Source organism: Moschus berezovskii, chromosome 12, assembly GCF_049115385.1.
Source record: "Moschus berezovskii isolate FMDL1 chromosome 12, NW_MosBer_1.0, whole genome shotgun sequence".
NCBI classification, from domain to species: Eukaryota; Metazoa; Chordata; class Mammalia; order Artiodactyla; family Moschidae; genus Moschus; species Moschus berezovskii.
Genome location: NC_142471.1, coordinates 59,754,534 through 59,781,577, shown reverse-complemented (window position 1 = coordinate 59,781,577; position 27,044 = coordinate 59,754,534). Strand labels below are relative to the sequence as shown.

The following is a 27,044-nucleotide window of genomic DNA, read 5'->3' as shown; positions in this document are numbered from 1 at the left end:
TAAACAAAATGCTAATGAGGGAGCTGAAATGGGTAGACATGTGATCTCCTGAGTATAAATACATAGCCAGGCAAGCTGTTGAGGAATTCATCATCAGAGGAGGAGTTCCTGATCATTTCCTTTAGTTCTCCAGAAGGTGAGAATCAAATTATTGTAAGACATATTGATAGAAATGCTCTAGGTAAAAGGCAGAATGTGTCAATTGAATATGGATTGCTGGGGATGGGGCTTGTTTGAAAACATTGCTTCTGTTTCTTTTGAGTGCAACTTCCTCAAGAAGTCAGATATTTGACTCGGGAGCATTGCCAGCTTAGAAATTTATAGCTCTGTTGATCTCCTGTACAGATGTTGAAAAGTAGTTGGATTGATTTTTATTTTTTGATTTATAGAAAAAATCCACGTCTTCCACACCAGGAGTGTTAAACAGGCATAGTTTCAGTGTCCAAATGAGTTATATATGTGCCTGTGATGGACTCTGATCATTTTTTTCCCCCTCTAACAAAATGAAAATCTGGACAAGAGAAATTAAACCCTGAGAAATGTACAGAATATAGCATATAGTTGAGGGTGGGTATCTTAATTATGATGAAATTTTCACCTCCTACAGAATAAGACAATCCTACCAAAGTGATCTGTATTTCATTTCCTAACTGTGGTTGCTGATTGAACAGAAGTTTTAGAGCTTATTTATCATCCTCATCATTGCATTTTAATCATTTGTGACCTTTGGTTCACCTAAACCTAACTAGCTGGGACAAGCACAGTAGAGGGATTTGGGTATAAACGGTGGCAGTGAAACCAAAATGAATAGTCTTTGGTTTTTGCTCCTGGAATTCCAGCCCTCTTCCTCCTCCTGGTGGAGCTTTATGGAAGGCGCTTAGGCGTTCTCTGTGGTGCACATGGAACTTTTTTTACTGTTGCCTTTTAATGCTGTCCTTTTTGCTGGGGGTCTTAATGGAGGTTGCCTTGTGGCTTATTTAATCTTAATGTTACTGCTAGGTTGGAACTCATTTTTGAGATCGTAATGTATGTTGAACCCAAACTGAAGTTTTTGAAGCCAGCTGTGAACCAGAGGTATTTGCTGCAGTCCAAACAGATTGTCTTTTGGGAAATACCTAAACCAGGATTATTATTGTTGTGACCCTCTTTGTAGGGTTTCGATAGAACATTTTTTTTTTACCCTGAGAATTTTTTTTTAACAACACAACACCATTTTTAAAGACTTTACATTTAGACATTTTAATTTGTCTTTGATATTGAACTTAAGTAGCTTATGGCTAATGAAATAGAAAGGAGTTGTTAATATTATATATGTAATATAATATAATATGTTAATATTATATAATATATGTAATATATAATATTATGCTTTTTCACTTCCAAATTGCTTTTGAATTTTTCATGGTGGCCTTATGACTCCAAAATGTTCACATTTTATGTTTTGTTTTTAAAGAAACTACTTTTTAATGTAAAATACAGCAAGATTATTAATACTGTAAAGTATTTTTTTTTAATCAGTATTATATTTTTATATATAAAGTGAAAGAGGAGAGTGAAAAAGTTGGCTTAAAACTCAACATTCAGAAAACTAAGATCATGGCATCCAGTCCCATCCCTTCATGGCAAGTAGATGGGGAAACAATGGAAACAGTGAGAGACTTTATTTTGGGGGGCTCCAAAATCACTGCAGATGGTAACTGCAGCCATGAAATTAAAAAACGCTTTCTCCTTGGAACAAAAGCTATGACCAACCTAGACAGCATGTGAAAAAGCAGAGACATTACTTTGCCAACAAAGGTTTGTCTAGTCAAGGCTATGGTTTTTCTGGTAATCATGTATGGATGTGAGAGTTGGAATGTAAAGAAAGCTGAGTGACGAAGAATTGATGCTTTTGAACTGTGGTGTTGAAGAAGACTCTTGAGAGTCCCTTGGACTGCAAGAAGATACAACCTGTCAATCCTAAAGGAAATCAGTCCTGAGTATTCATTGAAAAGACTGATGCTGAAGCTGAAACTCCAATACTTTGGCCACCTGATGCGGAGAACTGACTCATTTGAAAAGACCCTGATGCTGGGAAAGATTGAAGGTGGGAGGAGAAGGGGACGACAGAGGATAAGATGGTTGGATGGCATCACCACACGATGGACATGAGTTTGAGTAGGCTCTGGGAGTTGATGGTGGACAGGAAAGCCTGGCGTGCCGAAGTCCATGGGGTTGCAAAGAGTCAGACACGACTGAGTGTCTGAACTGAGCTGATGATGTTTTGTATTGAGCTCCAGAATTCCAAATACTTTCCTCAAAAGAAGATCTAGGGGACTTTTAAAAAATTTTAAATTGGAGTATAGTTGATTTGCAATGTTGTGTTAGTTTCAGGTGTACAGCAGTGATTCAGTTATATATATATACATATATCTATTCTTTTTCAGATCCTTTTCCCATATAGGTTGTTAAAAGCACTGAGTATAGTTCCCTGTGCTATAACATAGGTTAGGGGACGTTCTTAATAAGAGTAAACCTCTTTGGTTTATCAGTTGTTACCCAGAAGACTAGTTACTGATGATTTCATAGAGAAAGATATTCTGATAGAAGCAAAATGGATTTTCCCTTCCTTAATCTCCAGAGATATCTGCTGCAAAAAAAAAAAATAGAAATTTTATCCAAAATTAGTTGCATGCCTATTTGTGTCCCCTTTGCTTTACCTTCATTATTTTTTTTAGAAATTTTATTTTTTTAAACTTAGTTTTGGCTGTGCTGGGTCATGTTGTGACTTACAGGTTCTTTGTTGCCATGAGCAGGATTTCTCTAGTTGCAGAGTGGGGGCTACTCTCTAACTGGGGTTCCCTTGTTGTGGAGCACAGTCTCTAGCGCATGGGCTCAGCAGTTGTGGCACACAGGCTTAGCTGCCCCAAGGCATCTTCCCGGACCAGGGATCGAACCCAGTCCTTTGCATTAGCAGGTGGATCTTTAACCACTGGACCAACAGGGAAGTCCTGCTGCTGCTGCTAAGTCACTTCAGTCGTGTCCTGATTTACCTTTAAATCTGGATGTCTGTCAGTTGTTCAGGGGCAGTTAGATCCATTTCTTTTGTGTTCCAGATGAAAAGCAAATGTGTTAGCACAGGATCATTATTTTCCTCTGTAGTTTTGGAAAATTTTTTTGCTGCACCTAATTTGTATTTTGACCTGCTCAATTTTGGTCTCTTAAGCAGCCCCAGCATAGACAAAAATAGTGTTTACTCTTAGTCTCAAAAACATACATATTGCAGATTTGGAAAACCCCTTCACTGCACTCATACGAACTTATGGGTGCAGTGAAAGGATGGGTCCCTTCCCATCACTGTAACTCCAGCCTTCCTCTCGAAGAAAGGAGACGACTAGCAGTGAAAGGGAAGTTCTTTGTAAGAGAAATTATCTAACATGTCTGTTATGATCATTGAACTGTTCCTACTGTGGCATTCAACTCTTCACCAGATTACAAAAATTTCTTGGGGTCCTTCCAGCTTTTCATTTGTTTTTTTTTTTGTTTGTTTACTTTTGCTGGCTTCATAAGACAACCCAGGTCTGTTATTTTTATTAGGCCTTCAGAGGATTTTTCCCTCAATGGTGTTGCTCCCTAGGTTCTGAGTAAGTGAATATCAGACCCCTGAGTTCCAGATCTACCCTGTCTCTGAATGTCGTAAGTTTGAGCACTGTTTTGGTTGACCCAATAAATAATACTTTCTCAATTTATCACCTCACTTACTCTCGTAGATACCCATGAAGTATGTTGGAAAGCAGTTATTGGTATTTAAAAACTCTTCTAGGTCAGTGCAGTAATCAACTTATGGCCCAATCCTGTCACAAATCCCCATTGATGTGTTCTAGATACAAATATGGCTCAACAAAAGCAATACTTTTATCATTTATCTGAAAGAATGATGGTTAAGACGGAGGAGAGGAATGATTATACTCTGTAGATAGGCTATAAGAAGTTTCCTCTAGAGTCTGGATCAAATGGCAGAGTAGGAAGATGTTGAACGCACCTCCTCCCATGGACACACCAAAACTGCGACTCCATGTAGAACAACTATCTTTGAGAATGACCTGAGGACTAGCAAGACAGATTTTCAGATTTATTACGTACTAACCCCATGGTAGCCACAAACAAAAACCTATAGTATAATAGATACACAAAAAATAAAGAGAAAGGAATACAACATAATCCTAAAGAAAGTCATCAAATCACAAGGGAAAGGAATATGAGAATAAGAAAGGAACAGAGAAGAATTACAAAAACAACCAGAAAACAGTTAACAAAATGGCAATAAGTATATTGCTAAAAATAATTACTTTAAATGTAAATGAACTAAATGCTCTAATTAAAAGACATAGGATGGCTAAGTGGATATAAAAAAAGACCCCATTTATATGCTGCCTGCAAGAGACTCACTTCAGATTTACACGCAGACTGAAAGTGAAGGAATGGAAAAAGATTTTATGCAAATAGCATGTAAGAAAGCTGGATTAGCAAAGCTTACAGTAGACAAAATAGGTTTTGAAACAAAGACTGTTACAAAAGACAAAAAAAGACATTACAGTAAGTCCCCTACATATGAACCTTTAGTTAAGTTTCCAACTTTCAAAGATGTGAACGTGCATTCGCATATCCAATCATGTGAGTTACTTCTCGGGTCTGGTTTACACTGTCATATGCTTGTATCCTCTACAAGTGGTTTTGCTTTTGTGTACTTTACAGTGTGCGTGCTGAGTTGCTTCAGTTGTATCCGACTCTTTGCGACCCTGTGGACTATAGCCCACTAGGCTCCTCTGTCTATGGGATTCTCCAGGCAAGAATACTGGAGTGGGTTGCCATTCCCTTCTCCAGGGAATCTTCCCGACCCAGGGATTGAACCCAAGTGTCTTATGTCTCCTGCACTGGCAGGCAAGTTCTTTACCACTAGCACCACCTGGGAAGCCCACTGTATAGTACTGTATAGAGAAAATAAGAACCATTGTAACTCTTAAGTTAAAAAAGCAATTCGAACTTTTTTTTCCTGCATTGAAAGCTAGAATTATTCATTTTATATTTGGATCTTAGTGTGACTTTTGGAATATGAATTTATAACTGAATCTTGAGATGTGAAACCATGAAATAAGAAATACTAATGAATCAATGTAAGAAGTGCCACTCATCACAAGACAGGTGCAAAGAAATGTGAGCAAAAAACAACAGACAAGTGTTGGATGTGGAGAAAAGGGAATCCTTTGGTGGGCTATAAATTAGAGCATGCACTACGGAGAACAGCATGGTAGTTTCTCAAAAAATTAAAAGTAGAACTACTGTGCAGTCTAGCCAGTTCTGGGTATTTATCTAAAGAGTATGAGAACACTGATTTGAAAAATATTGGCAGTCCTGTGTTCGTTGTCGCATTATTTGTAGTAACCAAGATATGGAAGTAACCTAAGTGTTTGATGGATGAATGGCAAATGGCAAGATTTCATTATTTTTCTTGGCTGAGTAATATTCCTGTGTGTGTGAGGTGTGTACAGCATGGATGGACCTACAGGGGTATTATGCTAAGTGAAATAAGACAGAGAAAGGCAGATACCATATGATTTCACTTATATGTGGAATCTAAAATCAAGTGAACAAACAAAACAGACTCATAGATACAGAGGGAAAACCCTTGGTTTCTAGCGGAAAGAATGGAGAGGGAGTTGGGCAAACTTGGTGAAGGTGATTAAGAGGTATAAATTTCCAGTCATAAATAAGTCAATGGGAATGTATGGAATATAGTCAGTAACATTTTAAGAACTTTGTCTTGTGACAGATGGTAACTAGACTTATTGTGTGATCAATTTGTAATGAATCACTGTTGTACACCTGAAACTAATATTGTATGTCAGTTGTACTTCATTGTATACATTTTTTACTCTGATAATATATGGGTTTGCTTGTTACTCCTTGATCATTAAAACAAAAAGAAACCACTATCCAACAATTAATGTTTTTTTCTTTTCAGTTTCCAAGAAAAGACGTACAGCAAAATGAATAATCCAGCAATCAAGAGAATAGGAAATCATATCATCAAATCTCATGAAGACAAGCGAGAATACCGCGGACTTGAGCTGGCCAATGGGATCAAAGTACTTCTTGTCAGTGATCCAACAACAGATAAATCATCAGCAGCACTTGATGTACACATAGGTACAACTTAAAATTGTGAATTAAGCTTTGTTCAGTTTCATTGACCTAATGTTTATAGTTATTAGGACTCTCCATATTTGTGCAATGGAGACCTGGCAATTACCATTTTGATGTATGTTACTGTGTACAGTAGCCCTGTACAGCTGTTGGTAATCTTCAGTTGTCTATGTTAAATCACCCTACCTTTACCAAGCTTCCTTGGTGGCTCACATGGTAAAGAATCCACCTACAGTGTGGACGACCTGGGTTCGATCCCTAGGTTGGGAAGATCTCCTGGAGGAGGCTTGGCAACCCAGTTCAGTATTCTTGCCTGGAGAATCCCCATGGACAGAGGAGCCTGATGGGCTACAGTCCATGGGGTCACAAAGAGTTGGACTCAACCAAGCGACTAAGCACACACACACCTTTACCAGAAGTGTCTTATTAGGTTTCCAGCCAAAGTGACTTAGCAGCAAGGAAATTCATTCCATCCTTTACAGTAACAATTCTACTTCCTTTACTTTCATATACACTTGATACACTAGGAATAGCATATTTCCCAAATTCTTGTGTGCACTTTTTTCCCACATTCATTGGAGGGACTGATGCTAAAGCTGAAGCTCCAATACTTTGGCCACCTCATGCGACGAGTTGACTCACTGGAAAAGACTCTGATGCTGGGAAAGGTTGGGGGCGGGAGGAGAAGAGGACGATGGAGAATGAGATGGCTGGATGGCATCACCGACTCTGTGGACATGAGTTTGAGTGAACTCCGGGAGTTGGTGATGGGGAGAGGCCTGGCGTGCTGTGATTCATGGGGTCGCGGAGAGTCGGACACGACTGAGCGACTGAACTGAACTGAACTGAACTGACTGAATGCCGCTTTAATCAAGTTACTTCTTATCTATGTGTACATTTAGTTTTTTTTCCTCTCTGAAAAACTTTTTTTAAATTCGATGGCATTTTAGAATTCGGAAAATAAGATAATAACCATCGTAAGTTAGACAGATGATTATTGCCATGCACAATTCAGTGTGCCTTGCAAATTGTCATCTAATTTGAAGTCATTCAAATCTCTTAAGTGAAGTATATATACAAAAAGTGACTGAAACAAAATATTTTGCTCAACGTTTCCCAGCTAGTAGACCTGCTAACTTGCGCTCTTAGCACCACCCTATATTGTCTCCTTCAATAAAATATAATAGCTAGAATTTTCTAGCTCTTATAAAACAGTGAATTCAGCTCTTTCTCTCAGTGTGATGTGTGAGGACGCTACTGTCCAGAGAGGTTAAGTATCTGCTGAAAGTCACCAAGTAACTGATTTCAATCTGATGATGACAGATTTTAATTTCTTGGGCTCCAGAATCACTGTGGATGGTGACTGCAGGCATGTAATTGAAAGACACTTGCTTCTTGATAGGAAAGCAATGACAAACCTAGATAGCATATAAAAAAGCAGAGACATCACTTCGCTGACAAAGGTCCATGTAGTCCAGATAGTCAAAGCTTTGGTTTTTCCAGTAGTCATGTATTAGAGTTGGACCATAAAGAAGCCTGAGTGCTGAAGAATTGACGCTTTCGAATTGTGGTGCTGGAGAAGACTCTTGAGAGTCCCTTGGACAGCAAGGAGATCAGTCCTAAAGGAAATCAACCTTTGGTTGATATTCATTGGAAGGACTGTTGCTGAAGCGCCAATACTTTGGTCACGTGATGTAAAGAGCCAGCTCATTCGAATAGACCCTGATGCTGGAAAAGACTGAAGGCAAAAGGAGGAGGAGGCAGCAGAGGATAAGACGGTTAAATAGCATCACCGACACAATCGCCTTGAATTTGAGCAAACCCCAGGAGATAGTGAAGGGGATAGGGGAGCCTGGCATGCTGTAATCCATGGGGTCGCAAAGGGTCAGGCACAGCTGAGCAGCTGAAGAACGACAGCAAACTGATGTCAAAAGCTAGGGCTAGAAAGTAAGTTGTACCATTTAGAGTAGCCTGTACTTAACGTTCTGTGATTATGGCTGGAGTTACCATTGCTAACAGAAGTTCCAAATCACCTGTGATTCATCTGTCCTTGATATCTTTCAACATATAAACAAATGACTTATTATATATAATTTTTCCCTTCTCTTTCAGGTTCGTTGTCAGATCCTCCAAATATTGCTGGCTTAAGTCATTTTTGTGAACATATGTTATTTTTGGGAACAAAGAAATACCCTAAAGAAAATGAATACAGCCAGTTTCTCAGTGAGCATGCAGGAAGTTCAAATGCCTTCACTAGTGGAGAGCATACCAATTACTATTTTGATGTTTCTCATGAACACCTAGAAGGTGCACTAGACAGGTAATGCTGAAAATACCCTGTGAATTATCCCACTTTGTTGAATTATCGTGTTAATAACAATACTTATTATTTTTACAAAAATGTCTTCACAGCTTCATAGCTTAACAAGATATTTTAGCCAGTATTTTGTTGTTTTGTTTTTTAACCAGTACTTTTTGACCCCTGGGTTTTATAAATAGAAAATAATGAGTGATGTTATATATTTACTTTGTAGTAGAGGAGAAATAATGGCATGACTTTAAACCAGCTTTCAGGACTACAAAATGTTTTTTTGACTTCTAAAATTTTCACCAGCCTTTCCCATTCTAACTGGTATTGCATATGAAGCATATAATGAAGAATAAACTGTACTCGTGTCATGGATATCTTTTCAAACATATTTCTGCTCCAGAATACAAGAACTTAAATATTCTGTTCTCCTTTAGTTCCTCAGTCCTCAAGGATATTTAGTGGATACAGAATGTTTTGACCTGCTGTTTCAACCCTGGGGATATTTTGTGAAAGTATTTTCTGGAGCAGCCTCCATTAGGCTAATTAAATTTCTTGGTCAATTTTCTAAGCGGCTAACAGTATCTAATTTTTCATTATATCAGTGATTTGATTCATTGTTTGTTCAAAGTGTAATTTTTCCCTTGGTGAATTTTTATAGTTCTCTGTGTTACCAAGAAGGTGTAATTCTGCAGTGTTTTTGATGGCTCTATAATGAAGTTTGATTTCACAGTTTTTAATTCTCAGCTTTAATTGCTTATTTAAATTAATAGTCATTTTTTCCCCCATAAACCTAATAGTTTGAATTTGTTCTGTAGCACAAAGAACATTAACAGAAGAACAAAGGCATGGGTTCAGGATACAGGACTGGGTCAGAGTAGTCTGTTTCTTACTTTCTCTAGCTTATGTTTCAGTCTTTAGGCAGCAGCTTTGAGACGTAATCATCTTTTGTATGTATTCCCAGAAGACTTCCATTAATGAGTTCCTTGGGATCATACACCAAATTTAATTTCCTGCTTTACAAATGCCTCAGCAGATGTTCATATAATAGATCTCTGTATGATGGAGGATGCCTGTTACTTGGATCAGAGTGAAAAAAAAAAAAGCTACTTGTATAGGGCATCTTTTTAAAGTACTGATTATACTGTGTCAGAATCATGACCCTTTATGTGGCTTTGTCCAGCTATGGTATGTAGCTATCAGGTACTTTTCCCAGCCTGAGTGTAGTGAGGTAGGTAAAAGTGGTTTTATGTTCAGAATTATCTGTTTCCATATATCTTTAATTATAGGCTCCAGATAGACAGAGTTTCCCTTTGGATTGGTATTATAAAGTGCTTAGCACAGGACTGTATTCACTATGTGCTTAAAATAATACTGAGTAATGGTAACAGCTTCTTTGATGGCTGTGCAGTGAGATGGAATTGCTGAGATGTTTATAAACCCAGGAGTCTCTAGGCCCACTGAATAGTAGTCCCATTCAGACAGTCTCTGCTCTCGGCTTTATCTGAATTCTGGATGTTGTTTTTGTAAGATAGGGTCTAAAGTTTCTTAAGAAGAATTACTATATGAAATCATGATTTAAACTGCAACCTGGTGTAGGAGAGTTAATTTATTAACTAAAGGAATCTTAGTTCAGCTTTGGTACTACTATTAAAGAACAGCCTCAAGAAAAATATAATAGGTTACTTATGTTAAAGTTACATGCCATTTTATTTGTCAAACCACTGCTTTTAAATTTTAAAAATTCTCTTAATATTTCATAAAAATCCATAATTATATCTTAGTTAAACTACTGTCATATATTTTTCAAACTATTATTTTTTTCACTAATTATAAAGTTCTGCTGCTGCTGCAGCTAAGTCGCTTCAGTCGTGTCCGACTCTGTGCTTAAGAAGGAAAAATATTCAGATAGAGCCTTTTAAATAGGTCACTTAGTTTGTCCTAAAATGCCTGAGTCTTAGTGAAATTGCACTTAATACTAAATTTAATGTTTATTGCCTGAGAACTATCATCTGCGTTTTCCTTTCTTGGAGAATCAGCCATGTATAGCAGAGATTTTTATAGACATCCCAAATTGCAAATCTTAGATAGATAGATTATATTGCTGTTGTCTTATAAATCTGCCCCGCTGTTTTGCAAGTCTGCCCTGACTTTTTATTGTTGTATTGTGATTTATATTAGGAAATACATATTTGGTCTTTGTCCCTTATCCTAGACCATAGCTCCTGAAACTCTTGGAGTTTCCTTAGTGTTGAGAGCCATAAGCTGCGTTTTGTTATTTTAATGAAATGACTTTAGGAAAGTCCCTTGATAATTTGAGGCTAGGGGTTGGTTGCCAGGGGAACCAGCCCTGTATTTAGAAGGTTGGAACTTTCAGTCCACAAGCTGGAGGTTGATTTCAGACACCAGTGCCCAGTGATTTACTCAGTTCTGTTGAAGTTTGGAGAGCCTACAGATTGGTGAACACATGGAGATGTGGGGAGAGTGGCCTACCTAGAGGGCATGGAAGCTCCGTACCCTTCCCACATACTTTGCCTTACGCATCTTTTACATCTAGCTGTTCCTGAATCATGTCCTTTTATAATAAATCCAGTAATCTAGTAAGTAAAATGTTTCTCTGAGTCCTGTAGCTGATCTAGAATATTAATTGCACCCAAGGAGTTGGTTGTGGGAGCCTCTGATCTATGATCTATAGCGGTTGGTCAGAAGCCCAGGTGATAACCTGACCTGTGGTTGGTGTTTAAAGTTAGGGACAGAGGGAAGGGGTGAGAGGGAGGGATGAGTCTTGTAGGACCTGTGAGATCTCATGATATCAATTGAGTTGAATTTTAGGATACCCAGCTGGTGAATTGCTTGGTGATATGGTAACAACATGTGGAAATTGTCAAAATCAGAGGTTAATCTTTTTATATTTTCACTAATTAGGTAACATATCTGGGGTAGCGTTCTCTGAATTTACATATGTATAGTATTATTTTTTTCTTATATTACTTAGAACTTATGTTCCTTTTTTCTTCGTAGCAATTTGAGTTTTCTCTGATTCTGTAGAATTCATATTTCCTAAGTTTCAAACATTTTTTAAAACATTTTTCTGAGGCCACTCTTAAAATAACAACTTTCAAATTGTTAATTATGTTTCACACCCTTAGATTTGCACAGTTTTTCCTGTGCCCCTTGTTTGACGAGAGCTGCAAAGACAGAGAGGTGAATGCAGTTGATTCAGAACATGAGAAGAATGTAATGAACGATGCTTGGAGACTCTTTCAGCTGGAAAAAGCTACAGGGAATCCCAAACATCCCTTCAGTAAATTTGGAACAGGTTTGTCCGCAGCAGCTTTAATGCATTAGTTCTCCTTAACCTCGTTTAAACCATGGCCTCTTTGCTCAGGATTGTATTTTACAGTTTAGGATAGAAGATTGCAGAACTCCTTAGAGTTTGGAGCTGATAAGTGGTTGTTATATCATTGTTCCTCCCTGGTATTTCTTTCTTTCTTTTTTTAAAAATAATTGTTTATTTGCTTGCATTGGGTCTCAGTTGCATCTTGCATGAGGATCTTTTGTTGCAGCGAACAGACTCTAGTTGTGGTGAGTCGACTCTGAAGCACAAAGACTTTGTTGCTCTGTGGCGCGTGGGGTCTTAGTTCCCTGACCAGGGGTCGAACCTGTGTCCCCTGCATTGCAAGGCAGATTGTTAGCCCCTGGGCCACTAGGGAAGTCCTGCCCTGGTTTTTCTTAAACCATACCCCTACATGTATGTTGTTTGGCAGGTCTTTGGGGAAACACCTATATTTGACCTAAAAAAAGGGTTAAAGCTTAGGTATTTGAGCTTTGTGGAAAAGGTGATAGGTTAATGAGAAGGAAGAGTAACAAAATATGAAACAAGTTTATGGATAACAAGATGTAAAATTAAATTTAGATTTTAGAAATAGTAAGAATGAAGTGGTAATAATTCTTTGAACAGACGAGTAACATTTTGGCTAGTAGTTCAAAAAAAAGGATGTCAGATTTGGGCTCTTGGCATTGGATTTTTTTTGAATTTTTTTTTTTAATTAAAGTGTAGTCAATGTACAATATTATGTAATTACCAGGTGTACAACAGAGGGATTCTGGCATTGGACTTTGAATGTAATTTATGAAATGATATTCTCCGAAATTGTAATAACAGTGGCCTGATCAGTTATTTAGACCTCTAGAGGGTACCTCTGGCCATCCCATACAAATTGGGGTCTAGCTATTTCAGGAGCAGAGCAGTTAAGAGTTGTGAGTAGATATTAACCAGCATTTCAAGGAGAGGAGATAACAGAGCTGTTTATTCTGAATAAATAGAATGTCCACTTCAAGGCTTATTGAATCCCCTACTCCCATTGCCTCCGCTTCTACTATCTACAGATAGATAAATGCATGGCATCTGCTCCAGGGCTGACTGTAGAAGACACACAAGGTCCCTGCTCTCAAAGTGCTGCAACATCCTAGTAGAAGATTAGAGATGGGATGACAGGGAGTAGCATAAAATAAATTTGGAGATTCCTGATTTTGTAATTGTACCCTTTTTCTTTATTCAGTTTTTCATTAAAAAGTACAGCTAAAATATTTAAATAATACAAAAGTATGTTTTAAAAAAGCGAAAACAAAAAGTTGCCCTTTTCTTTATCAACTGTTGCCATTCCCACTTTACCAGATGTAATCATTGTGAACGGTTGCTATGATTTTTAAAACACTGCTTTGGGGATTATAAAATAGCATAAAAAATAGATTTTTTTAGTGTACTTAAATTTATGCTTATAAATTTATTTTGGGGACTTTTGAAAAAGACTATGAAGCCAACTTTCTTTCAGTTTGGATACCTTTCTAATATATCCAGCAGCAGCCAGGGAATTAGCATAGCAAAATAGGAGTCTTTGAAAATTCTAATTAGAAGCAGCGATACTGTATTCTTTAGACTTGTAACACTTGGCACCTTGTATCATTGCTAAGGTGAATATTGTGGTCCTTAAAATGTCTATGTAATAATTAGTTTTCTGAAAAGTGGCTTTTATAGAGGACATGAGCATACATGGTATATCAAGAGGGAATATGAATTTAAAAACCAAATATCAAAATCACTACATCCAATGATTGTTGTCCTTTAAATAGTCCCTTTGGCAGGTTAGGTGCTTCCACAAACAATGCTGCTATTGTCAGAACGTGTTAGAACTCTTTTTTGGGAGTTGCCTCCTTTAAAGTGGTCTCACTGGTGATAAATCACAGTCAGCATAATCAGGAAGCAGCCACAGATCTTCCAGAAATAAATACAGTGAATAAGGTGAGCAGTATTGCCTCTGGTCACAAACACAAAACAATCTTAAGATATCTTAGAGGAAGGTTTCAGGAGTAATAAGTGAAGAAAAACATTGAATGTTCAATTATGTAGAGGTGGAATTTGAGAGCATATTTGTTTTTATAACCTCTGACAAGGCTAGGCAGTTAGTCAACAAAGTATGAAGTAATATAAACAACTGAGAGATGAGTTAGCCAGACTTGGTACAAAAGTACAGAAAATATGATGTAAGTAATGCAAATACTAAGTTACCTGTTGATTTTAGAAATATAAATTAATGTTGAGCTTTTTTGGAGTAGAGGTTCTGTCCATTGTTAAGGTCACAGACAAGTTGGAAAATGTGATAAAAGCTGTAGTAAATACCCTTACTTAAAGTTATTCTTGCAGACCAAACCTTGTCAGAAATTCATACTTAATTTACTTTTATTATTTTTTAGTAACTTCAGATGATTTTATGAGTGTGGCCCATTTTGTCCATCTAGGGAATGTGGTTTATTATTTTAATATTAATAATACTTTAAAGCTAGGTGTTTTGTTTTTTTTAAAGCTAGGTGTTTTTAAATGAGCAAAGATCAAGCATTGTGTGCTTTTAAGAAAAATCTTACAATAAAATGCTTGTCCTTAATAGTACTTTTTCATGTACTGAAAAAGTGGTCAGTGGCTTTCAAACTTTTCTTTATACAACCCACAGTACATTTTACTCATGGCACATGTAAGCCACTGGAACAAAAGTTTTACCAAACATTCAGTTCAGTTCAGTTCAGTCGCTCAGTCGTGTCCGACTCTCCACGACCCCATGAATCACAGCATGCCAGGCCTCCCTGTCCATCACCAACTCCCGGAGCTCATTACTTATCTTATATTTTCAGATGTAGTCTGGTACCCTCTGTTATATATATATATATATATATTTAATTTAGATCTTTCAGTACATTAAATTTATTTTCTCACAATCGTGTGGGTTCAATTCAGTAGACTCAAGAAAAGCATTTGTTAAAACACCTTCATGAACAAAGCAATAAAAAGGCACTCATTCATGAACAAAACAGCAAAAAACTCTTTGAGTTGATAAAAGCCTATGTCAAGCATCATGATTAATTCTGAAGTTTCAAAGGGATTTCTGTTGAAAGACAAAAACGAAGAAGAATACCTTCTAATTACTTTTTGTTCAGCTCTGCTATAGGTACTAGTCATTACAGGAAGTCAATGGAAAAAACAAGTGATAAGTAAGAGGTTGAAAGGAAGAAAGAGAAAACTTCTTGTTTCCATATGATATGATCGCATGAAAAATTCAAGATCTTCAGATCAATCATCAAAAATAAGATAATTCACCACTGTTGCCAAAAGAAGAGAAGCACTGAAATGCATTTTTGCATTGTGTGTGCGTGCTCAGTCACTTCAGTCGTTTCCGACTCTTTTGTGACCCCATGGGACTGTAGCCTGCCAGGCTCCTCTGTCCATGGGATTCTCCAGGCAAGAATACTGGAGTGGGTTACCATGGCCTCCTCCAGATTGAACCTGAGTCTCTTGAGTCTCCTTTATTAGCAGGCAGATTCTTTACCACTAGCGCCACCTGGGAAACCCCTTTTCTTGTATCGATAGTAATCAATTAGAAAAATACTACAGGAAATATTATTTCATTCATAATATAAAAATAGCTATAAGGTATTTAGAAATAACACTAACAGAGGAGCAAGAAATATATATAATGGATATAAAAGAGTACTTGAGTAAATGGGAAGATAAACCTTGTTCATGGATGGGTAAACTCAATATTACAAGATACATTTCACCCTGAATTTATCTAAATTCAGTGTAGTGCCATTTGAAAGCCTGAGGTTTTTTGTTTTTTTAATAATCTTATAATCTGATTATAAATTAATAAGAAAGAGTAAAGGGCCAAGAATAGCTAAGATAATTTTGAAGAACAACAAAGAAGACACTACTTCTACCAGGTACCAAGACTTTAGTTGTTAGAGTAGTGAAATTGATGCAAAAATACATGAAGGTAACAATAGAACAAATTATGAACCCTAGAAGCATATCCACAAATGTTTGGAAACTTAGACATAAGACAGAGGCACATGACAGATGAGTAAGGAAAGGGTGGAGCTTTCAATGACTGGTGCAGGGGCAACTACTTATTCATGTAGAGATGAATAAAATTAGATCTCATCTCACACCATGCACAAAAATAAATTCTAGGTTGATTGGACCTAATTGTAGAAAAAAAACTTTATATAACTTTTAGAAGAAAATATTTAAAATATTAAGATAGGAATAGTGTTCTCAAGCATACATATCGCAAACCATATTTTTAATGGTAAAGCATATGTTTACATATAAATTTGATTACATTAAAACTTAAAATTTCTGTTCAGTAGAGTCACAAAAAACACAAGCACATACACAGTGAAGATTTTTGCAAAGCAGTATAGCAGATAAGAACGTCTGTAAGTAAGTAAGTAAAAGATAAAAACTTCTGTAAGTAAGTAAGTGAAAGATAAAAGCAGTTCACTAGAGAAAGAGAAATAGGCAAAAGCTATTTAGAGTCAGTTCCTTTGTTTGAAAGTAATTTTTGTAGTTATGTGCTAAATTTGTCTCCACATACATGTCTTCATTAACTCCCTGTGTGATCCCTCTAGCCTCGAACTTCAGCCAGGAATCCCACCTCCCAATAGCAGATTCCTCAGTGACGTAAAGCTTGTACTCTGATGGCGGGCTATGCTGAGGTTGAATCATTGTTCTACCGCTGACCAGCCAAGAGTGGGCCAGTTTCTTAACTTCTGTAAGCCTCAGGTTCCTCCCATGTCTGGTTGGTGTGAAGTGGTTAGCCAAAAGTCTGGTCCTAATGGTGCTCAGTAAATGAGAGATTCTGTAATTACAATATGATAGAGGATCAGTGGCATAGTGGTAAAGAATCCTCCTGCCAATGTAGGAGACGCAGGTTCAATCACTGGGTCAGGAAGATCCCCTTGAAGGACGAAATGGCAACCCACTCCAGTAATCTTGCCAAAAAGAATCCTGTGGACACAGGAGCTTGGTGGGCTACAAGTCCATGGGGTCATAAAGAGTCAAACATGACTGAGCGACAGAGCACACACACACAGCTGTGAAAAATAGCAAAATTTTGAAAAAGTCTTTTCCATGAAGTTGTGAGGGGCAGCCACAACTTGATGCAGTGGGTTTGATGCAGTGATTGTAGGACAGTGTTATTAGAGAAATGTTCTCCTGTTCTCTTTTTAAAATCTGAACCACTGGTTGGTGATGACATTCCCTTTGCCCCTTCGTTTGTCACTCACATATACCTTTAGTTATAGTTCCATAGTTCCTGATAAATTTTATGCCTTTTCTCTGCCCTGTTGCCTTAAAAAAAAATTTTTTTTCTCTGCCTCTCTATGGAATAAAAGCAGAAGCAGTTGAATTTTTAAAAGTTGTTTGGAACAGGAAAGGAAAAATTTAGTTCTGATTATTCTTTAGTGATCTGTTTCTCTAAACCTAACCCAACAGACACTGTGGGAGCAACTGGGTTTAGTCAGTCAGAAAAGGAAATAGAAAAAAATCAGGATGTGGGTGAGGGAAACAAAACAGGCACTCCTTAATGGAATGAAAGACAAAGTGGGAGGGCACTTGGAAATAGAGGGTGGCGCTGTATTTAGATACAGGTGCTGTTTTTCTTTCTTAATTGTTACGTGACAATTATGTTTTGTAGCACGTACCACGGAGGATTATAGGAATCTGAATATGGTATTATACATATGCTCAGATTCTCTTTCTCTGTTGATAAGAAATTTTTTAAAGGTCTTCTACATGTAAAGTGCATTAGAAAATGCAAAGAAGTGTAAATCAATGTCTTTGCACTAAAGATACTTTTAGTTTAGTTGGAGAGGCAAGTCAAACTCAGAATTTCACTGGAGTATAATCTCAGACTTGATTTTCTCTTCTTTTTTCCTCCTTGCAAATTTTTACTGAGTGCTACACTGAGCACTTTGCCTGGATTATTTAACTTAATTCTCACAATATCCCCAGTAGGTACATGCCCTTATTATTTCTATCTTATAGATGAGTGAACTAAGACTTTAGAGAGGTAATTAAATTGCTTAGGGTCACTCAGCTTTTGATTGCTAGAGCGAGGTCTGGTGCCCTTAACCACTGTACTATTCTTCCTGCTTTATGATTGCCTAGAAATAAATTCTCCATAATCTCAGAGGAGGTACAAGTTGAATTTTCCTGAAGGGTGGGTAGGATTATCTTAAGCAGAGGAAGAGTCACTCTTAGAAGAAAAGGAAAAAGGAACTATTATTTATTGTATGAGCATTAAGTGCCACCCACTGGGCAGGCGTTTTACCTAATATGATTTCACTTAACCTTCACCACAGTACTGAAATTTTCATCATCCCGTTTGACAGATGCCGAAATTAATACTGACAGAATAAGTAGACCAAAGTTTCATAGCCTTGTGGGGGATACAGGGAGGAGGGAAAAGAAGGAGGCTGGTAGTAGAAGTGTCTGTATGTTATGGGATTCAGTATCAAGTCAGCCTGAACTTCAAGTCTGTGTTTCTTGTGATAATGTTAGTGAAAGTGAAAGTCGCTCAATTGTGTCCGATTCTTTGTGACCTCATGGACTGTACAGTCCATGAAATTCTCCAGGGCAGAACACTGGAGTGGGTAGCCTTTCCCTTCTCCAGGGGATCTTTGCAACGCAGGGATCGAACCCAGGTCTCCCACATTGCAGGTGGATTCTTTCCCAGCTGAGCCACAAAGGAAGCCCAAGAATACTGGAGTGGTAGCCTATCCCTCCTCCAGTGGATCTTCCCACCCCAGGAATCGAGATAACGTTAGGTTGACCCCCAAAACCATGACGAGAGGCAAAGACCAAGGAGTGAGCCCAGTGTCGTTTGGAGAACCTGAGTTAGAGACATTTGGCCATAATAAAGGATGCTTTTGTAGGAAGGAGTAGGGAAATGGATTAGAACCAAAAAAACATTATGAAATATCAACCAGAAGGTAGCTGAACACCTCATGATACACTGCGATGATGATAATGACACAAAATTTAGACCCCAGTAAAAGTTATTTACTTTTTTCTCCCTTTCGTCTCTCCATTCCTAAGTAAACAATTTGGAACATATAAAAGTAGACAAAATATTGTTAAGAACCCTGCGTATACATCACTTTGCCCCTGGCCAGTGCTGTCTGACCCACATTCCCAGTCACCATCTTATATTGAAGAGATCCAAGACATCATATCATTTTACTCGCATATATTTCAATATATGTCTGTAAAGATAATGACTCTTTTTAAAAAACATGGTAAAAGTACCATTATCATTACTATCACCAACTTTGCAGGTAGTGTTCAAATTTCTAGTTGTCTCATGAAAGTTTTAATTTTTAAAATTTATTTGAATTAGGATCCACTTAAGTTTCAAATAGTCATCTCTCTCCTCCACTCCCTCCCTTTGACTCCCTGAAATTTATTGAAAATCAGGATGTTTGTTGTGTAGAACTTTTCATAGCCTAGCTTTTGCTGATTGCATTCCCAGCAACATAGTTTAATATATTCCTCTTTCTTCTGTATTTCCACAAGTTGGCAGTTGGATATAGAGGCCTGATTAGATTCATGTTTATCTGTTTTTGAAGAAGGCTTCATAGATGGTGATGTGTTCTTTCATCGGGAGGCATAGAATGTCTAGTTTGCTCTCTGTTTATGTTGAAACAACCGTCCTCAGATGCATCACCCCTATAATTTTAATTCTGTTACTTTTTCTCATATTGATTTGCTTGAGTACTACTATAAAAAGAAATCTCCTTTTCTGCTATTTGGCACCCCAGCGGTACAGTTACAGAAAAAGCAAGATAAATGTTCGATTCATTCCCTTTATTTACCAAAAGTACTGAGTTGGTTCCCTGGCATCTTTGAATGATGACTAATTTTTTTTTTTTAGTATCATGATAATTCATAGATATAAAAATATTTGATATGGTTTGGACCACTTAGTCATTTATTATTCTCCAAGTTTTTCCACAGCTTTCGTTAGTACCTTTTTTTTTTCCTTGCTAGGAAATGTGTCTATGGAAAACTAGAAATTTAAGTGTATGGTTGCTTTATTATGGCATTTAAGAGGCTTTCACTTCAAGTCCCCTTTCTTTAGTAACTCATGTCTTACACTTGCATGTCCTTACCCAGGTGCAGAAGAATTGTCCTTTTTAATTTTTTAGGAAAATTCATATATCTCCAAAGACTTTGGTTTCTGCCAGGATTTTTAGAAGATTTCTATAGCAAGAAGAAAGAGCTTAAAAAAAAAGATTATAATAATTCCAAGTAACTAACTGTAGATATATTAAACTAACCTTCAGGGTCTTGGGTTTTCAGAGAACAGTTCAGAGTTTCATGGTTATAACTAACAAATAGACTTTTCCTTGAGAACCTGTGAGACATATAGTTGGAGACAACTTTGATTTCTCAAACATATTTCCAAAACTTCAAACTCAGTCTTTCCCACAGAGTATGAGAATTATTTGTCTGGCTTTAGAGTTTTCCAGGAAAATACATCTGTTTACTTGAAAATCAGCACTCATATACATTAGTACTGAGTTTGTAAACCTTTTTTTAAAAATAGAATTTATAGTTCTTGTGAAGAACTGGAGAAGGAAAAGGCAACTCACTCCATTATTCTTCCCTTGGAAATCCCATGGACAGAGGAACCTTGTGGGTTATAGTCCATGGAGTTGCAGTCAAACACGACTGAGTGACTGAGCACACATAGTTCTTGTAATGAAAATATAGAATAAAATTTACTGATCTTACAATATACAAAACCCTCTTCAATATCCGTTAATCACTTTTTCATAAACTTCATGGCAACCCAAATTCCTGTTAAGTAATTGTTGTCTGATAGATGCTATGCTGAGCCTTAGCACAGATTATTCATTTAATCCTCATAGCAATCCTGTGAGATTGGTTCTCATGATTCTTATTTACAAATAAGAAAAGTGGAGCTTAAGAGGTTGAGAAACTTGCCTGTGCCTCACAGCTAGGGTCAGGGTTTGACCCTTTTTCTTAACAACTGGGCATGTATCCATGTTGAGATATTTGTAGACGTTTCCAAGGTTGCTTAATTAGAAGATAATGGAGTCAGGATGAGAAACCCTGAATCTCCCAACCTCCAAGCCAGTGCTCTCTCCTAGCAGGCCCAGAGTGGAAGGTCCCAGTGAGTCAGCAACCCTGACAGCCTCAGTCTTCTGCTGGAGCTTACTCTTATGGTGACAGAGCCAGAAAGGTAGGACTCAAGATTTATGTAGCAGCATTTTAATTTGATAGAAGTGCCCCTACTGAGTTAGTGCTAAATGAGGACAATATGTGTGTAGAGACTGAACTGGTATTTGTTATCCCAGCCATATTCACATTGCTGTCCACATATAGATTTTTAGGCAGAGGAAGGTCATCTGAACCGTTTACCGAGCTTTCTTCCCTACTTTAATGACACGGATCCTATGCTATATTCAGAAGCCAGGAGTCCCTCCTACAATTCAAATCATAACAGAAGTAGTTTCTACTGGTTGTCTATTTTCTGCTATATATCAAGTATTATATTCAATTCTTAAAAATGTTTTTACAGATTTATTATTTGTCATAAAAGAGATCAGTACAAAAGCTTTGCCCAGGTCATTCTTTACACACTACTTGAAGAAACACAATGTTTCAAGTACAGTTTGAGCGTCTGTTGCACAATTCCCCAATTGCATTTTCCTCCCTGCTTCCAAGAGATAACATTGCTAAGTCATGCATTTATTAAAAGCAATGTGTTGTATAGTTTTTTATTTTTATAAAAACGGTATTTTGTAAGTAATCTCTACCACTTGTATTTTTTCATTCAATGTATATTTGTAGGAGTTATTCATACTGGTGAGTATGCTTCTGATAAATTTTTTTTGCTGCTTTCCGAAAAATGTATTGAATACATTACTATTCTTTATCCTTTTTCCTGTTGATTCAATAGTGCTGCTATAAACATTCTTACACATGTTTTCTTGTACACAAAGTTCTCTAGGGTTCTAGGAGTGAAACTCTGGGAGTGGAATTACTGTGTATTAGGGTATGTACATCTTTAGATTGCACAGATATTGCCAAATTGTTTCTTATAGTAGTTGATCCAGTTTGTACTCCCTTATGCAGCATCTGAGTTCTCATTTCAGCACAATGCTTGTTATCATCAGACTTTTATTCTGATTTAATTGGTTGTTAAACATTAGTGTTACACTTTTTACACCTTTTTTTTTTTAATTTGGTGTAAGTCTACCAATGTCAGGACAGCAGATAGAGCCTAAGGAAGTCTTGTTCAAGGTCATGTAACCAGAAGACAATTGACCCTGGTTTAGCTGATGGCTCTGCTCACACCAAAGCCACTGCTTGTTCCTCTGCACCTCCCTACCTGGGGATGATGGCTCTGATAGTAACAGAGTCTGCTCAGTAATTTAAGTATTCTCTGTGTTATGTCCTGCTTTTCCGTTCATTTCCTCAACTATTTCTTGAGAACTTCCACTAGCTAGCCTTCTTGTTTTTAAAAAACTTTTTAAAACTATTTAATAAATGGGTTAATAAACTTAATAGCTAGCCTGACTCTTTGGCCCATTTACTCCTAGTATCCATGTTTCTCTGTTAATGTATTAAGAGCTGACTATCTGACCCCAAGAGAGTCATAGTGGAGATCATTTCCTCTTTCTAATTCAGGAGTGTCTTAGGATACAGGACTGGCATTCTGGGCTGTGTTCCCAAATGGACCAGAGTTCCCTTCCATCATTACATGTTAGAAAACCTGAAAACATCTAGGTAGCAAATAAATGAATATGTAGATTTCACAGAATGGAATCTTTGTGGCTAAAAGCCACTTTTCAGAGCAAATTGGCCAGAGATACAGAATCACTAGATTTTTGTGCTTTAGGTGAGCCAGGTTGCTGTTTACAAAATAACTCCTTTGGCTCATTTTTCTTTTAATTTGTTGTTGAAATATTAACATAGTAAATATACTGAAAAGTGTGTGTGGCTCTGATAAATTTTTGTGGTTATTTTACTTTTGCTGCTATTTGAAAAATCTGTTGAATGAATATACTGCTCTTGGAGTGCTGTTCTACCTGCAGTCCTCACTCTGGTCCTCGGACCTTCCTTTGTCCTTCCTCTGTTCTATTTCCCTGGGCTTTTCCCTTCCTTGTCTTTGAGCCACGCCATTTTGAACTCCTTTTCCCTATTCTGCCTACCCAACATTTATATACAGCTCATTGAATTTTCAAAAACCTCAGCAGACCGAAGACCCAGCACCAGTCAAGAAACAGATTACCAACACCTTTTTGTACCCCTCGGTGGTGGTTATTCACCTACCTAAGGATCACCTCTGTTCTGACTTTTCATGACTAACATTAGTTCAGCCTGTTTTTATGTTTTATATAAATAAAATAATACAGTGTTTCTGTGTCTTGTGTCTGGCTTCTTGCATTCAACCTGAAAGTTGTGAAATTCCTCCACACCGTTGCATATGAACAGTGGGTTATTCATTCTTTTTGCAGTATAGTATTCTGTTGTGGTCCTCTGGCTCTTTTTACTATGGCATTGTCAGTATTTTCAGGGTATGTTCAGGCTTTATCTTTGTGTTGGTTTTTTTTTTTAATCTCTTTTTATTTTAAAAATATTTATTTATTTGGCTGTGCTGGGTTTCAGTTGTGGCACGCAGGATCTTAGATCTTCATTGTGGCATGTGGGATCTAGTTCGCTCACCCAGGATGGAACCTAGGTCCCCTGCATTTTGAGCACAGAGTCTTAGCCACTGGACCAACAGGGAAGTCCCTATCTCTGTGTTCTTAAATGAACCTAAAGATAAAGAAAGGATAGGGATTAGAATGGTAAGATATTCAGGTATATTAAAATCAAAGCAGAATGAGCTAGAATTAGTCAACCTGAAAGAATTTTAGGTTCTAGACAGAGGCCATACCCTTTGTCTTTATATATTTTGATATGAGGTTTTGTTTTAAAAACCAGTATATTAACCAGATTGTGAATAGGCACATCAGGTTACACTTGACACTGATAATGTGATTTCTGTCTAACACTATCACACTTAGAGTCTTGAAATAAAATGTGATTTCTCCAAGCTTGGGTGTCCCAGTGTGTCGATTTAATGCACATGTTGTAAGAATCTGTGCTTTGCCATTAATGAGTAATGAAGCTCTTGGGCCTAGTCCCTCTGGAACTGAGGCTTCTAGAACCTTCATTTAGTAAAAGAGGGAGGTATATACTCAAATTTCACCTTAATATGAGATAACTTTTAAACATTACCCAGAAAAGGAGCTTGTTGTTATCCTTTTCTTTCTTTCTTTCTCTGAGGAGTTAGGACTCTGGATACTTTTTAGATCATCTGGATCCCTCAGGTAGAATGAGGGGATATTTTAGGACCTCAAGTAGAGCAGATCTGGAGTGGATCTTTCTTGAAACTGAGAGGACTGGTGAAGAACCTGGAAACTTGATAGCAGGCTGCTGCCAGTGAATATGAGTACATTTGATTGCTTTCTAACTAGAAAAAGGTTACCAAGTACTTGCTGGACTGTTTCTTGCACACTCCACTAGATCTGTTGATTGAAGCATTCAGGGCATGAATCTTGGCTAAGAGTACAATGCAGCTCTTCAAGGATAAAAACTGGATCTGAGAACGCCATCTGGTGGCTCTCTCCGGATCCCAGTTTAGTGAAAGAGAGATTCTCTAAATGCTAGTTCATCAGCCATTATAATAACCCAAGGGGGGAAAAACACGTCAGAATATGTTCTGCCAGGAGCTCATTTAGTAGTATAAGTGGGAACAATAAAAGTTACTATACTAGATTTTAAGATATTTCTAGTCAAGATGCCATTTTTAGAGAGATACCAATTACTGAAATTCCACCTCCCAGCCTTTAAATGGCAAGATCTTTATTAGAAATGTAGTACTTAGAGAGTTTGACTATTTGCTCTTGACATGCACATTTATCCTAATTGAATTAGTTATTAAATTTCATAATAGATCTCATAGTGGTACTCTGTATACATCGCTTGAGACTTACAAGAATAGCATTGCATCCTATTTTTACCAGTCTAGATCAAATTCATGAGAATTCGCATCACAAATTTAATGCTTCAGCCAAGAATAGTACATTTCTTTCCACGAGTAACTTGGCAAGTTCCAAAAAGATCCCTCCGTGACTATGTTCAATTAATTTTGGAGCCACCTAGGGAATTGGAAATTAAAGTAAATGTGAATGGAGGCCATGTGGACCTCATTTTTGTCTTGTAAGTGCTCATAATACCTACCACCTCATAGGAATTTTAAGAACTATAATTTTTATAAAGCACTTCAAGTTCCAGAGGGAAAGCTCTATAGATAAAATTTTACTAGTTTGTTCTATACTGTCCTGTTTATCCAGGTTATGGTCAAACATACTTGACTAATCATTATGAATGTGTTTGTTTGGACTCTGTTTTTTAAGTTTACCTTAAAGCAATGTTAGTTATAATTATGAAGCTTTAAAATTCACATATTTTGCTTTTTCTTAGAAATGTTTTTCATTCCTTTCAGGTAACAAATATACTCTAGAGACTAGACCGAACCAAGAAGGCATTGATGTAAGACAAGAGCTGCTGAAATTCCATTCTACTTATTATTCATCGAACTTAATGGCTATTTGTGTTTTAGGTCGAGGTAAGAAATCTTAAAATTTTTTCGAAGAATTGGATTATCTGATTTTCCATTTTGATTTTTTCAAAGTATTGGAAGAAAGATATAAGAAATTTCCTATTATCTGTTCAGAGGTTTTGCAGATGATCTTCTTAAGAAAACGTGGAGGGGAATTTGTTTTTAACTCACTGTGCTCTAAAAAGAAGCTTGTTGTTCAGTTGCTCAGTTGTGTCTGACTCTTTGCGACCCCATGGATTGCAGCGTGCCAGGCTTCCCTGTCCTTCATCTCCCGGAGCTCACTCAGTCTATTGAATCGGTGATGCCATCCAACCATCTCGTCCTCTGCCATCCCCATCTTCTCCTGCCTTCAGTCTTTCCCAGCAACAGGGTCTTTTCTAATGAACTGGCTCTTCTCATCAGGTGGTCAGAGTATTGGAGCTTCAGCTTAGGCGATTTAAAATGGGGACCTGAAGAAAATACAAATTAATATTAATCGTTGGAAGTTGGAGCTTCCCTGGTGGCTCAGACAGTAAAGCATCTGCCTGCAATGCGGGAGACCCGGGTCTGATCCCTGGGTTGGGAAGATCCCCTGGAGAAGGAGATGGCAACCCACTCCAGTACTCTTGCCTGGAAAATCCCATGGACAGAGGAGCCTGGTAGGCTACAGTTCATGGGGTTGCAGAGAGTCGGACACAACTGAGCGACTTCACTTTCACTTTTGGTGCTCTATGCATATAAAAGCAAGAAAAGGAAGTGTAAAGGACAAGATTGAGAGATTTGACCTTATAAAATTCAGAAAACTAAAAAATCAAAAGGCAGATGATTATAAACTAGGAAAACTATGAGAAAGCAACAAAGGTTTGATTCTAAAAGTGCAAATTAATGATAATATGTTGTTTCCCCTATTAAATTATCATAATCTTGGTTTGGATTTTGTTTTAACTAATACCCATTAGTTATTTAACTAATACCCAAACCAAGAGGAGACCCTACACATGGACATCACCAGATGGTCAACACCAAAATCAGATTGATTATATTCTTTGCAGCCAAAGATGGAGAAGCTCTATACAGTTAGCAAAAACAAGACCAGGAGCTGACTGTGGCTCAGATCATGAACTCCTTATTGCCAAATTCAGACTTAAATTGAAGAAAGTAGGGAAAACCACTGGACCATTCAGATATGACCTAAATCAAATCCCTTATGATTATATAGTGGAAGTGAGAAATAGATTTAAGGGACTAGATCTGATAGATAGAGTGCCTGATGAACTCTGGACGGAGGTTCGTGACATTGTACCAGAGACAGGGACCAAGACCATCCCCATGGAAAAGATTGCAAAAAAGCAAAATGGCTGTCTGAGGAAGAGAAGCGAAAAGCAAGGAGAAAAGAAAAGATATAAGCATCTGAATGGAGAGTTGCAAAGAATAGCACAGAGAGATAAGAAAGCCTTCCTCAGCGATCAATGCAAAGAAATAGAGGAAAACAACAGAATAGGAAAGACAAGAGATCTCTTCAAGAAAATGAGAGATAC

The 27,044-nt window shown here is 37.4% G+C and overlaps 1 protein-coding gene across 4 annotated transcripts in view; it reads left to right on the top strand.

Annotated features, from left to right (window-relative positions):
* The window catches only part of IDE (insulin degrading enzyme), a 120,259-nt gene that overhangs the window by 47,542 nt on the left and 45,673 nt on the right, over positions 1-27,044 (top strand). For 3 of the 4 annotated variants that reach the window (XM_055425082.2, XM_055425079.2, XM_055425078.2), the window contains exons 2-5: positions 6,002-6,186; positions 8,296-8,503; positions 11,641-11,810; positions 25,411-25,533. In XM_055425082.2, coding sequence (XP_055281057.2) covers positions 6,027-6,186; positions 8,296-8,503; positions 11,641-11,810; positions 25,411-25,533 — 661 coding nt within the window. In that variant the 5' untranslated portion in view covers positions 6,002-6,026. Of the gene's footprint in view, positions 1-68; positions 137-6,001; positions 6,187-8,295; positions 8,504-11,640; positions 11,811-25,410; positions 25,534-27,044 lie in introns of those variants that run through there. The other variant, XM_055425080.2, reaches the window with a different exon arrangement.